The sequence below is a fragment of the Struthio camelus genome, chromosome 3, assembly GCF_040807025.1.
Source record: "Struthio camelus isolate bStrCam1 chromosome 3, bStrCam1.hap1, whole genome shotgun sequence".
Lineage (NCBI taxonomy): Eukaryota > Metazoa > Chordata > Aves > Struthioniformes > Struthionidae > Struthio > Struthio camelus.
The window spans coordinates 9715622-9729754 of record NC_090944.1 but is presented as its reverse complement, the minus strand read 5'-3'; the positions used below and the strand labels follow the sequence as shown (position 1 = coordinate 9729754).

Below are 14133 nucleotides of genomic sequence, written 5' to 3'. Positions count from 1 at the left end.
TTTCCAGATGGCCTCAAAAATGTCAAGCAACAGAGAAACTAACGTTTCCTTTAGTTGCTTGTTGCCACAGGCAGTCATTCCCTTTAAAATTTTTGATTCCTGATTTGTCTAACTTGTCAGAGCTCAGCTTCTAGGTCTGGGTTCTTGTGCCAGATTAAAGTGTCCTTTAGTACTAGTGAACTAAACGTACTGAACTCCAGTTTTCTTGCATGTCAGGGAAATATGCTTGGCCTTCTGGTCCAGCTGTACATGGGGTATTGTTCTGGCCTACAATGCGCCCCGCTTTCACACAGCGAGGACCTGCTGAGATGCACAGTAGTTCTGGTCACGTAGAGATGCAAGGCATGCAGGACAAGGACATCTGCTGCTGTGAGAACGAGTTACTCAATAACTTTCAACTTGTCCACAGACTCCTGTTAATACAAGGACCACTACTAAAAGCCTTGCAGAAAGTAATCTAAGGGTAGCCATCCTACTGTCAGGTTAAATCCACTATATGTGGTCAACACAATCACTGTAAAAATGCTGGCAATTTGGAAACAAACAAACAAACAAAACTGCCAAAGCCAGTGAGGCCAGCAGTATGGATGGCTGGAAGACTAAGCCCACCCAGGCAAGGTATTCTTCCAGCTCTCCAACCCTTTTAGGCGTTGTCTGTATCTTGTAATTTTCAATGCTTAAGAAAAAATGAACACCAAAATCAGACACAGCATCTCACTACTGCTGTCAGTAACGTCATATACAGGTGGGAAAACTGCCTTGCTTATACTGAAATATGCAGTATATATTGCCTTTGACACACTTATTTGTCTTCTGGATTTTGAACTCTCACTCCCATTTTCATGTGCTTTTCTACACAACTGTGAGATCTGGAAACAGCACTTCTAAGTGAGTTTTATGTATTGAAAGTGACTACAGGAACTGGGAATTTTCCATTAAAAACCCAAAACAGATATTGCAAAACCTGGCAATACTGAACACGTTCCAATATGGCCAACTACCTACCACTTTTTAATGAATACCCACATCAGCATTATTTGGAATTGTTATTCTAACAAGGCTTCAGCTATTTTCTCCTTTAGAAATATTTTTATTAAAATTATCTTGTTTAAAGATGAATTTACAAAGCAGTTAAGTAAATCAGCCATTTTAGAATCATCATAATTTCATTCACCTCATTAATTAATGGATATTCCCCAGTACTTCGCCCCCACTATACTGCTGTAAGAGCCTCTTATTTTCCTGAACTCTCCAGCCAGCTTTAATTCAATTTGCTTTCCCCTTCTTTTTCTCTATGAAATATAATCAGCTGCAAAAGTAACGAGAAGCAAAACAAGCAAGGGACAGGCAGAATGACTGAGGAGGTGCAGGAGAAAATGAAGATAGCAAATACTATGTATGAGAGCAATGACTGTGATAGACCACTTTGCTGTGGTCAAACTGTGTCAAACTTTGCTGCCTGTGTAGCAAAATATCCGCAATACTAGCAGATCTCAAGTTATAATCATTTGCTGTATCTTCTAATCAGCTACCAAACCGCTCACCAGTTATGATGGGCTGTCAAATTTGCTTGAGACTGTATCTAAGAAAAAGTGCCAGCCGAGGGAGAACTGTCCCAAGTTTTTCCACCCTAAAATGCAGAAAGCCAAACTCTTGTAAATACAACTTAAGCTCAAAACTAAAACTAAGCAATTCTGTAGCAACTGAATCTAATCCTTAAAAGGAATCAAACTTCTTTAGATCCTGATAGGAAAAGGTAGCTTAAAATATCAAGCCTATTTACATTTCTTGCATTAAGTTGGCAGTCATGCCCCACATAAGATGGCACAATTCCACTTACTGCCTCTTGGTATCTATAAAGCATTAAAACTTCATGCTTATCTTTCCTGGCTCATCCAAAAGGAACCTGAGGTATCTGAATATCAGATTGAAGGGAGAATTGTAAGAAGCTGAATAAAAAAAGAACTATATTTGCATCCAAATCCACAGATATGAAACATCCAGCAGGTCCCAACCAGTCAGACGCAGGCATCTCTGCAGCATCATTTTTTTCCCCTGCTAAAGCTGCACTCTGGAGCGAAGGCTGCTTAGGGGGAAAATTGCTCCCAATACCATTGCTTTGTCCTGTGACACCACCATGAGGTGTTTACCCTGATTTGTGTATGAGTTTCTCCCTTTTGATCGAGGAGCACCTCCCCCCACTTTGAGAGTATTGATCTTAAAAAGTAGCTGCCAAAGAAGTGTGTGTGCGTGGGGAGGGTACATAGCCAGGTACAAAAAGAGTTTTATTCTGTTATCTTTCTGTCACCGATGGAAAAAAATAAGGAAAAAACACAGCATCGTTTGCTCACCTTCATATACACACCTTACCAATTCCCATGGCCCAAGCCCACACAGACACAAGAACCACTTACCCAACACTAACGTTCTAGGTGGTACCCCACGGCAGAGTAATCCCCGGGAACCAGCTAAGGGCAGCAAGTGCCTAAGACCTCCACGTCCAACTGAACTTGCAAAGCCATTCAAATAGCCGTTTAGGAACACGGCCAGAACATTGGCCCTAACACCTCTAACACTTGAGGAAAGGGCTCTGGACTCTCTAATGATCACAAGAAATCATTTTTCTCTGCCCTACTCACCATACCCAAGTAGAACGTGCCCTAGCACTACTGCAGAGATCCTTTTCCGGAGAGATCCTTCTCCAAATCGCCACTAAAATTCACTGCTCTAACAAGCTCTGCAAAGCTTGAGATACTTACCTGAACAGTTGTGCTTTTTGATAAGACCTATATTTGATAAAATCTGCATAATATGGACGTGGGCTACAGCCAGGATGTTCGGAACAGGATCCTTGATCTGGAAATCGGTTTAAGCGCGATTCTGATAAAGTCACATCAACTGTGGCAAACAGGATGTAGATTAATGCCATTTTCTACACTTCTGCGATATACGGCATATTTAGGGTTAGACCCCTAACAGCACGATGCCATCCTGTTAACAGCATCTCCAGCATTTGTAATCTTACCTTTTGTAACACTAGGGGGTGTGTGTGGGGTTTTTTTTTTTTTTTTTGCAACTCACCACTTTGTGGTTGTCATGAAATATGATCCCCTCCCCCCCCCCCTTAAACACAGGAAGAAAATCACAAGTGAAAGCTGTATAAATTATGACTTTTCCGCTGTAGCAAGTAATCCATAAGAATACAGCAAAAAGTGACTCTCTGCATCTAGTTAACTAAAACACATGATTTAATCATCAAAGACTTTCTCACAGCTTGAACTCTTTAGCCTCTCAGGGTTTTTTTGCTGTGAACATGCGCATATAGCATTGGTGAGAATTGCAATCTGAACAGTTGTGAAGACTGATGTCCACCAGCTATAACAAAGGTATAGCTGAGACAGGAGCAAGGCTGGCTTCCCAAGCCAGTAAGCAAGAACATAACCTCTTATCTGCTGTTTCTAAAGGCAATGTGATTCCTTTATCCAACTGGCCTGAGATCCAAAAAACTAATTCACCTGAATCACTATTCAGATACTGGCTGTGAGAACCAGTGACTAAACTTATACCCCACCTCCAGCTGCCCAGTGTAATTTCTTTAGCCATATTATGCAAGTCTATTTCTTTGTCCACGCATTTTTGAGACCCAAGCACCCAAGAGAGGTTTCATTTACTCCTCCTTCCTCTTCTACATTTTGTCCCACCCAGTCGTTCCCCCCAAAGCATGCCGCTCACGCTTACAGGACGCTCAAGAGTGGGCATCTCTGAGCTACAGGTCTTCCACGAATAGAAGAGTTGGTGTACAACCTAGCGGCAACAGCGCAGAGATCACGCGCACTGGTTCAGACGCTAAGCCTGCAACCCAACGTGAGAAGCTTTAAGGCACTGTTGGAACTAAATTGTCACATTTAGGGCGTAACACTACCCAGCCTTCTGAAACTCAAGCTCCAGCCTTTTCTTTTCCTACTGGACAAATTCGTCTCCTTTTATTCCCAGCCAATCTCGACACCTCCGAAAGGCCCCGGGTTTTGCCTCACATTGAGCAAAGCCGTCTTCAAAACAGCAGCCGATGCTATGAATGCTGGGGCGCGACAGAGGATTGAGGAGCTGACTCATCTCAGCCAACACTTATGCTGATCAGTAGTAACTCTGGGATCTTCAGTGGAGTTGTACCAGTTTTCAAGAGAGGGGAAAAAATAAAAATAAATAAATAAATAAATAAAATCAGGCCTCAAGTGCTCATCATGTCAACGAACACAGAGCCACCCTTATCCATGCGTTAGCATAATTATCTCCCGCAGTCGCATCTCACAGTTCTGATTTTCAAAGAGGACTCTACTCCCATTCATCCTGATTCGCAAACAAAGTGTAATGCTCCTAATGACTGCTCTCATCCTAGCGAAACGAAAACCTCGCACTGCACCAAGGAGTGAAATCAGGCTTACAAGCTGATCTATCGAGGTTAAACGTCACTGCTGCTGTTTATGAATGCAAAACGCGGCCTTATGAATGCAGAACGCTGCCATACGCTTTCGATCAAAATGGTGACAGTTAATAAGAGCAGCCTGAAACTTCTGAAAATAAATCCAACGTAATCAAATACTCACCGCTACACAAATTATAGAAGGCAAGCTGGGAGCAGAATATCAACGTATCGTTTCTTCAGGAGGCCTCAAGTTTCCGAGCTAGTTAAAGAGCCCCAGACCCAGCCTTGCTTTCTCTGTATATGCTCTTCCTCCACTCAGCCTCTGAAATTCTTCACAAATATTGCTGATTGGGTACTGGCACATTGGCAGTAAGTGAACCCTAGCGGTTTTGCCGCTGATTCAACTTGGGCGAGTGAGTAACTTGCTCTCCTTTATAGCATCCATTTTACATCCCTGGAGAAGAGGCGAACTTGAGATCAATCGTACCAGGGAAAAATATAATATAAATGCCAATTATTGTCACAATCCAAGTCTCACAAAAGGGACCGACCTCTGACTAAGCACAGGGCCGGGAGCCAGGTACTTCTGAATTCTGCTCAAGGCACAGACTGATTCACGCCGACACTTTATCTGTCTAACCCTAATGTTCCCTACTTCTCAAATCAGGGTTTCCTATTATTGTTGCAAATCTACAGCAAGGAGCAAGGAATCGAAACTCTGAGGCTGGATTCAAGGGCAGAAAGAGGGATCAGAAAGACTAATGGACACCAAAAAAGGCTATAGCGGCAGCTGAGTGCCGAACCAGGGACTAAAGCCCAGCCCAGTGCCAAGAGCGAAGGAAGAGCTCTCTTCGATTTGGGATCCATAGACTAAACTTCAGGTGTACTAGTTCTGTAACAGTCACAAAAGGACTGTTTTGAACTGCACGGTTACTAATATGTGGTTAACGCACTAAAGTATTTTCCTTAACCCACATGAAGAAACAGTCATTGCGGCAAGAGAACTGAGACATGGGCTCAGCTTGGATACCAGATCAGCAAGACATACATTTACAGCTGTCAAGATTCCCGGGGAGCTAGACTGCTGTCTCTGTCTCCTCCATTTCTTTACTAAAATCCAGACAGCATCTCAAAATGCTCTCCATTACACCTGCTCGTTGGAATATTTGGCTCCATAGAGTTCAAACACTTCTTTCTACAGAATACCCCAGTGAGGCAGAAAAGTGGTATTATGCTAATTTTTGAGACCAAGAGCTCAAACACAGGGCACCAGCCTTCCAACAGGATAAAACGACTCGTCCAAAGTCACACAGGGATTCTGCAAGGAAGCAGGGACTAAGTGCCAGGCTAAAAATTGAGTATTTACTCGCATGCACACAGTCATCCCACAGGGTCCATCTACAGCATCAGATATGGCAAGGTGCCACCACCAGGACTTCCACTATCTCTCTTCCACAGGTAAAGAGAAAGACATTTGGAAACACTTCAAGCACCTTCATTCTCCTTTGGAATCTATCACCAGCCGTAACAATCAGCAATTTTCTTAAAAGCAAATTTTGTCAGTTTCAGAGAAGTAAAATCCAAATCCAGCAAATAACTGCAATTTATCTACACCTAATCTCGTGCTTCACTACAAAGCAAAAATTTTTCCACTAGAAAACAGTTTGCAAGTGTAGTTTTATTGGCACACGCTCTCAGCGCAGGCAGAGATTATACTTGGAGAACAACTCAGGAATAGATAACAGCAGCTCCTTGAAGGATATAAATTACAACGGCAAAACCACAGGCTTTTGGTCACAATTGCTTCCATATTAGAGTTTTACTTTTTTTTTTTTTAGGCATTAAAAAACCCCACACCCAAACTAATCAGTGCTCTTAGAGCATCAAACATCTCCAGCGTAATCCAGGCCTTAATTAGGTGAATTTCCTCTCACGTTACACAGAGAAAACCCAGCTTGTCTCTTCAGAGCAAACCCAAATCCTTCTGCGACCTACTCGGAGCAGGCCCTGGTGTTCTTCTGAAGATGCAAGTCCTGAGGCTGCAGATGCATGAAGGAGGGTGAGCTGAGCTGAGCTGAGAGCCCACTGCCACTGCAGGAAGGGCTGGTCTGGCTCTTCTGCCCTCCGGCACAGCTCCAGAACTTGGTGGAAAACTCTGCAGAACAGTCCAGTTCACTAACCCAGCAAGAAATAATCGACCAACCCAACCCCTAGCCTCTGCCTGGATCAGCAAGTTAAATTAGCTTAGAGAACGGGCTGACGATTACTACGACCAAGCCAACACACTGGGATAGGATGATTTGGCCATAAGCAGAAGGCAACATAAGAGGAGCACAAGGAACTAGATTTCTTTTAGATTCCATTTAGGCTGGCTTAGCTGCCTGTGAAATTATAGAGTAATTCATCTGGTTTATCTTAAAGTAATACTAATGGCTCAGACAAGACATCGTTTCAATTAAGGAAGCTTAAAATGCCAAGTGAATATCCTCACAGTCACCAACAATTTGCACTCTAACTTGATGTCACTGAAGACAAGAAGTGTAAATTAGCTGAAGCCTCTTTCACCAAGGTTTAAAGAACACAAACAGTTGTTGTGTGTCATATTTTAGGGAAGTTGGACTGTTAATGTCTTTTAGCTATGGACAGTAACTTTATAAACCACCATAATTCCTCTGCCTGTTCTCCAGCGTGTGCCGGCTTTGGGATCATTCACATACTAGTTCTACTCTTACTGTTGTTTTTCCGAAATGAAGACAAGACGTCAGTCCAGTTCTTTTTAATTTGCATTACTCAGACTGATTTTCTTTCCAGTCAGCAGGCTTTTACCTGCTCCCACGACAGCTCGGTCATTCCAGGCAGTTAGATTCATAGGCATGACCTGGTAATACAGGTAAACTTTAAATGGGAATGTTGAAACTGTCCGGTTCCATCAGAAATCATATTTTGAGAGGTAGTTGGAAACACGCAACAAAAATAGCGCTGCTCATATCTCATCATTAACATATATTAATTAATCAATACTGCGGTGATCCTGTGAGGTACAAGTAGATAATTACTCCCATTATATTTATGAGGAAACCAATAGAGATATATTTGCATTGGCTACAGAAGGACTTAGCTTCAGATCTATAACTAATTCTTGTGAGACCAAAATCAAAAGTCTTGCCTCAAATTCCTCCTGAGCGCTGGCTCTCATCCAGCTGTGGATGAAAACTGGGTAAGTGAAATGGTTAATGCAGCCAGCTGCCTACTTTGTTCTTCTGACAGAGTATGCGGCCCCATGGCAGCGATAACCAAACTGGTCTCAAACCATGGTAGTTTCCAAACTAATTTATTAATGTAAAACAGACTTAATTTCAGTTTACTTTAAAATCCTGGGTTGAAAATTGAAATACCTCCAACATTGCGTTATAAGCTACTTCATCTTGCCTGCTTTCGGAGAGACTACCTCTCTTGGAGACGGAGGGAGCACAAAACTGGGGGCAGTAACTGTGTCAGCTGCTCCATTTCAATCTTTAGCAATATGTAAGTCAAAACTCTCATGTTCCTATTGCTTATTATTTTGGAGAAACTCTTTCCTGACTTGGAGGGGTGATCAAGACAAATTGTAACATGCATCTTAGCTCTGGTTTTCACTGCAGATTTGGTAGCTGTGTCCCTGCTCTCCCTAGCCCATGCATACTTATTGCTCTCTTTCTTTACTCTGTCTTTTTTCTTTTAAATAATCATCATAAGCAGATGCACATGAGACAGATCATCATTTCACAACAGGTCCTACCTAGCTGGTGGGCTGTCGCACCTGTTTTTCTTTATGGCTGTTTTCTTCTTTCCTCTTATGTAATCATGAAGCCCATTTATCCTTTTTAAAAGGTATCTCTGGTTTAATCTGAAAACTTTATACTTAACTGGGTCATCTTGGCCCATTTCCTCTAATTTAATACTTTCTAATCCCCTTCAAATTGTTTCATCCCAGCTTTCACTCAGTCAGAAATCATTCACCCATACTTAGATTGCATTCTCAATGACTGTATTAACTACACATATCCTGGAATCAATCAAAAAAGCTGCTACCTCTCTCATAGAGGACGGCAGCTGATTAACAGCACACATCAGTGTTGCACAACGATTCCAGAAAGCAGCAGAATAACACGATATCGAACTGAAACTGCACAGAGGCAGAACACGACTGAAATTTGGATAAAACACAGGAAATTAAAACAGTGTAATTCACAGCTTTAAGATTTATGTTAAAAGTCTGATTCAGAGTTGAGGCTGACAGACTGTCCTTGTGCTCATACAAAGCACAGAGAGCTAAGCGCTAAGATCATTCTGCAAAGCCTGAATTACCAGCATAATAGAGATGTACAGGGCAGCGTGGCTTTTCCTCCAGATTTCTTTCCTGCTGTGAACTAGAACTTTACAATTTCAAACGGTGACTATTTAACACTAAAATCCAACATATTTCCAGCTACAAAGAAACAATAGGAGGACTGGCAACAAAGTAAGAAACCACTGATTTTGAATGAAAGACTAACCCAACAGCAAAAGAAAATAACTATTCAATGGTTGTGTCAAGAGGCCTGTTTGAAACACATTGGTGGTTCAGTTAAAATCTCCCCTCCCGATCAACTTACCCTTTGCTGCAACTCGCTCTACAAAAGCCTGTGATTGTAGTGGCACCGGCATTATGAAGGCCCATGTGCCAACTACACAACCTGCACCCTCGAGATAATACATCTGGGACAAATTTGACCGCATTCAGAGCAGCCCTGTTTCTTGCTACCTGTCCTGTAGATAGGATTTCTCTTGCTAACTCAGTCTGCCAAGGAGGTACAATCAGAAATCAGAACGTCAAAGTTATCTCCAGAATCTGACAGCCGCTAGATGGGCATTTGGTCACGCCTATAAAAGAGGTATGGGGAACAGCGATACAGGACCGGTCAGCGAGAGAGATGGATGACAGTGCGGTACAAGGTAAGTTACCCCTTTCAATCTGACAGGCTTCAAACTTTGAATTCATTTGCTTGTTTACTGAAGTGACAGGATGGATACCATCTACATTCAAGACTTCTGAGAGAAGTCGTTTAAAAGAACAAAGTAACAGGCCTCAAGCATGAGATTTAGACAACTTGAAATCAGTTCATACTGACATTCAAGACTCAGTGGTTGTGGCTTGGATCAACACATTCAACTCTAATATTAGCTGCCCCAGGTTTTCTGCTTTTGCTATACAATACTACTTTTATGGTGTACTCATCCCCATTCACCAAGTCTGCAGTGGCGTTAAGCTTCCTTGCACAGCTTTGGTACCCATCTAGTACGTCCAGGAAATGGATGGCAATCTCCAGCTTTCAGTAGTACCCTTTCTCTGATCAAGACTAAGATTCGAAAAATTGCATGATTCTCCTTCTATTTCTCTGACACAGAAGCAGAAATAACACACCAGCCAAACCAAGGGAAGAATTAAATTCTACTGTTCCATGCCTTAAGCGTCTTGCAAATACCACACCAGTGGCACTCTCCAATTTAGCAAACTGCTGATAACCATTGTAACCATTTCTCTGCTCTTTTTAGACAAATCAACAGAAACAAACTTTTGAGCTTTCATCAACTGACTGGGTTTTTTTGTCTTGTACTTACACTACTGGAAAAGTTCTGAGCATACTTTACATGGGGATGAGACGTTATAAAGCCTCTTGGGGGTCTTCAGTGTTATTCACCATTCTGTAGGACAGACAAACAAAAGATTAAAAAAAAAGTTAAGAGATTTTTATGAAAGGCAAATACATCCTGACTTCTTGTTATCTGGGTAACAACTATACAACTAGAGTTTTATTACAGAGGGCAACCTTACGGCAGCCTCACCAGACAGTAGCCTCAAATCATTTCTGATCAGGAAAAAGAAAGGAAGGTCCTTCAGGATCCTTCTCAATCATCTCATCCGTTCCTCTGCTCAGAGGCAGTACAGTGTATACCAATCACTAAATATAATCATAGTTAAGAAAAACGTTCCCTGGAATCACTGAATTTTCTTATATTATCTTTCAAATTGTTTGCATTATTTTATGGATTGTCAAGACCCAACCCTCTTGCTTCCTTTGCCTTCAGTGGGAGCTTTAACATGGTTCACAGCAGACCCCCAGTCTTAAAGACTAGTAAATAATTCTTTACATCCAAATACCCTATGAATTTTAACGATTCAAGTTATTAATGGATGCTTTATAGATCTCAACAAGGCCAAACGGCTGAGTATTCTGAGGCTGTGTATAGCCATAGATTTAAAACTGGAAATGTTCAATCACATTACTCTTGGTAATCCGTAACTAATCCAGATCTGTATATAATCATAGACATATACTTCAATGCACATAGTGAGACTCCTAAGGAGAAAGTTGATGTCTGGTAGTGTAATCAGTCCAGAGACTAAAATTTAAATTACAATTGATTTCTTTTAGCCACAAGTAAATTAATCTATGCAATCATTTACCCTTATGACAGTTACCTACCCTTTTAACTCACAAAAGCTATTAAAAGGATTATTTGGCTAACATCCGCAAAGAGCTTAGAAGACAGGTACTATGTTCTGAAAAGGAATGACCTAATAGAATTTTCTTTAGCTATCATTGCTGATGTCTTTCTCCACAAACTAACATGGACTGAAAGTGCTTCAATAGCAAAACTACTAACCAATGGGAAAGAGAAAGACAGGATATTATATCCAGGCAGTCGTGGCAAGAGATAGGGGGAACATTTACACTTCAGGCTATGGGTGTACGCAAGCCTGGAAACAACTGAGCAGAGCAGCACAGAGATTTGCATGCTCATAATTTACCCTGCTCCATAAGGAGCTTGTCTGTAATATTAGCACCTAGGCCCTGCGCACGGACAGATCTTGGCTCTCTCACCCGCTGGGGGTGGCGCAGACACCATAGCACAGCCCTTCCTCTACTGCACCACAGGACCTGCTACATTCACACTTTGGGGAAGAACTGGACCTGTGCCAGATGGAGTCCATTGCTTATACACAGCCTACAACAGGCTCACTAGGTACACACTGCATTTATGCCACTTTTTTCTTTTTTTTCCCCCCCATGAATAACTTGGGAACTCTCAAGGCAAAGACTATGGGTGAAAGACTTTTTCCAGAAGTAGCAGCAGGCAGCTTCTGGCCATCAACTTTCCTAGGGCCTTCAAATCTTTCCCCCTTGTGACTGCTCACACCTCGATGTGGAGAAGGAAAGACCTGGGTGTTTTCTGGGAGAAGGGAGCTGCTGAGAGCTGGCTGCTGCCATTTCCAAAACAGTTCATTTGGCCCACATCTGAGTCTCGAGCTGCCTTCTTCCTCTCCAGGAAAGGAGGCCACCAAGAGCAAGTCACAGACATGATCAAGGGTCCCAGCACACCACAGGTCAGGTACTGTGGCCTAGGAGAGAAACTGTGACACTAAAGTACTGATGGATGGAAAATAAAAACACCCAGGTCCATTGCAGTTAGCCACCCCAAATATTTTAAAGATAGTTCTACACCAAAGCACTTCTCTGTTGTATCTCTCAACCATATCTAAAACATTTTCCCTGAAGCAGTCACAAAAAACATGAGATCATGCTGTTGACTTATTGCCAAATTTTGAGTTTAATACAGAGAACTGTTTTGTTTTCCAAAGAGGAACAAATTAGTCTTAAATATATACAAACTTTCTGAAGGTCAGAAAGGCTAATGGTAGAGAACTGGATTCCTCGCAGAAAGATTTGCTTCCAGGCTGAGGAGTGTGGAAGAAGCAATGAACATAACCCACAACAGAAAGGAAAGATCACCTTCCATCATCGTGAAACACAATATTAAAACTGGAATGGGATGAGATGACCTACAGAGAGCCAAAGAAAAGGCTGCAGTAACTCAGGTGAGAGATGACAAAGGCAGGACAATAATTTCAGTGATACTAATGGAAGAGGGAAAAAAAATGGTACAGTTTTCAGATGTTATAAATGAAGAGCTATTAGGATCTAGCCTAGCTTTGAGACATGAACAGAGGAGGGAGAAGGAACTCTTCCAAGACACCCTAGATCTATAAACACAGATATGGAAGATGATAGCATTTCAGCAGAAATAAAGAGAGAGGAACAAAGAAGAGCTTATACGAAAATAAGAGAAATTCTCCATTTTTGCTAATTTAAAGGTTGGGATGATAGCGTTACAATCTGGACGCAATTGCAAAGTGTCACAGACAAAGCTAAACAGTAAGACAGGTCAGGGAATCCTCAGGGCTGACTTGTAGCTGGAATTGCAAAAGAAAATGAAGTTAAACAGAAAGAAGAGGAAATCTGTGCATTCTACATCTGATGCCAGAATAGCACGGCAGCTATTGAAACGGGTTACAAACGGTCTTTGACTCAAAGCTGGTCTGAAGTTCAACGGCACAGAAATACCCTCCCTCCCTGCCCCACGCACACGAAGGTTGCTCAAGAGTTGCTGTAATTTAAGGGCTCATCAGAATGGAAACAGGCAATCGCTTCCTACAATTTTAGCCAAATTATTCAGCCCAAAGCAATGCAGCTTCCAACAATAACAAATCATGACTCTCAAAATCATGAATCAATATCCCTTTTTCACCCATTCCCCTTCTTTTGTCATAAACTAAAGTGCCAAACCAGGCTTAATCACAGCAGCAAAAGCAGGTGTCACCACAATCTATAGTTGATACGCAAGTAAGAACTCACAAACCTTTGCCCTCTTCGCATTATTCATTAAATAAATTGCTTGTTAATAAAACACAGGGAAAACATACTACCAACAACCCTTCCTATTTCTGGTACCGATAATAAAAAATTCAATATTAATATGGAAATCATGGCCACAGTTGTAGAATCAAATGTAATGAACAATCTTGTCCCCAGCTTAAGTTGCTATAAAGGCAGCTTAAATTTACAATGGATGAGTCTTCATGGCAATCTGTTTTTCAGATATTAAAAATCTCATTTTCTCGGTGCCAAGGACAAGTGGATGTGTGAAGCACTGGAGTATCAACTCTGTATTTGTCTCACTTGACATGAAATCATTCTCATTTTAGTTCAGGTTTTTAATACGTTCTTGGGATCCACTTCAGTTTTCTTCATTTCTCATTGTATGCAATTAGATGTTTTGAAGTACAGTTCACCCTGATCCACAACTCCCTGCAGAAGCAAGGAGGAAGTTACTTGGTAAAGATGAGGCTGATCTCATTTATTTGGAAAAGAAATTGATTTTCCTTTTTAATTTTTTGAGTGAGTCACTTAGTGAAAAATAACATCACCACTTTGTATTTCACTAATACCTTCCTTCGTAAGTTCTTAAAATGGGCTTTACAAATAACAAATTAAAAAGCCCTGTGTCCTTGTGAAAGAGAAATAGCACCATTTTGTAGAAGGTAAATCATGAACAGGATAAATTTTTGGCTCAAAGCTAAAAAGGATAGTATCAGTGGCTGAATACGGTATTTGCCCAAGGATATAGGCCCTGCAACTATCAGGGCCACCAGCTAATGAAACGCCGAAGAACCGGGTTCCAGCTCGTCGATAAACCTGGTGTACTGGATGGCGAAGCAAAGAGGAGCCAAGTCAGCCCCATAAATGCAGTTCTGCTGCTGCTGAATTTGCGGTAAAGCCAGATTCTCAACCCTGTGCAAAATCACAAAGCAATCCTCCCTTAGAAGTAACAGAAAACTTGACAAATCG

At 41.7% G+C, this 14133-nt stretch overlaps 1 protein-coding gene across 47 annotated transcripts in view; it reads right to left on the bottom strand.

Moving 5' to 3' along the window:
- HMBOX1 (homeobox containing 1) overlaps positions 1 to 14133 on the bottom strand; it is a 109425-nt gene that overhangs the window by 53391 nt on the left and 41901 nt on the right. For 39 of the 47 annotated variants that reach the window (XR_011139948.1, XR_011139950.1, XM_068936829.1 and 36 more), the window contains exon 2: positions 10064 to 10147. The exons of 2 other annotated variants lie outside the window; for them this stretch is intronic. Coding sequence is in view for 37 of the 45 variants with exons in the window: in XM_068936829.1 (XP_068792930.1) it covers positions 10064 to 10086 (23 nt within the window). In the remaining 8 variants the exon portion in view is untranslated. The remainder of the gene's footprint in view (positions 1 to 10063; positions 10148 to 14133) is intronic. 6 more of the 47 variants (XM_068936858.1, XM_068936839.1, XM_068936860.1 and 3 more) reach the window with 1 other exon arrangement.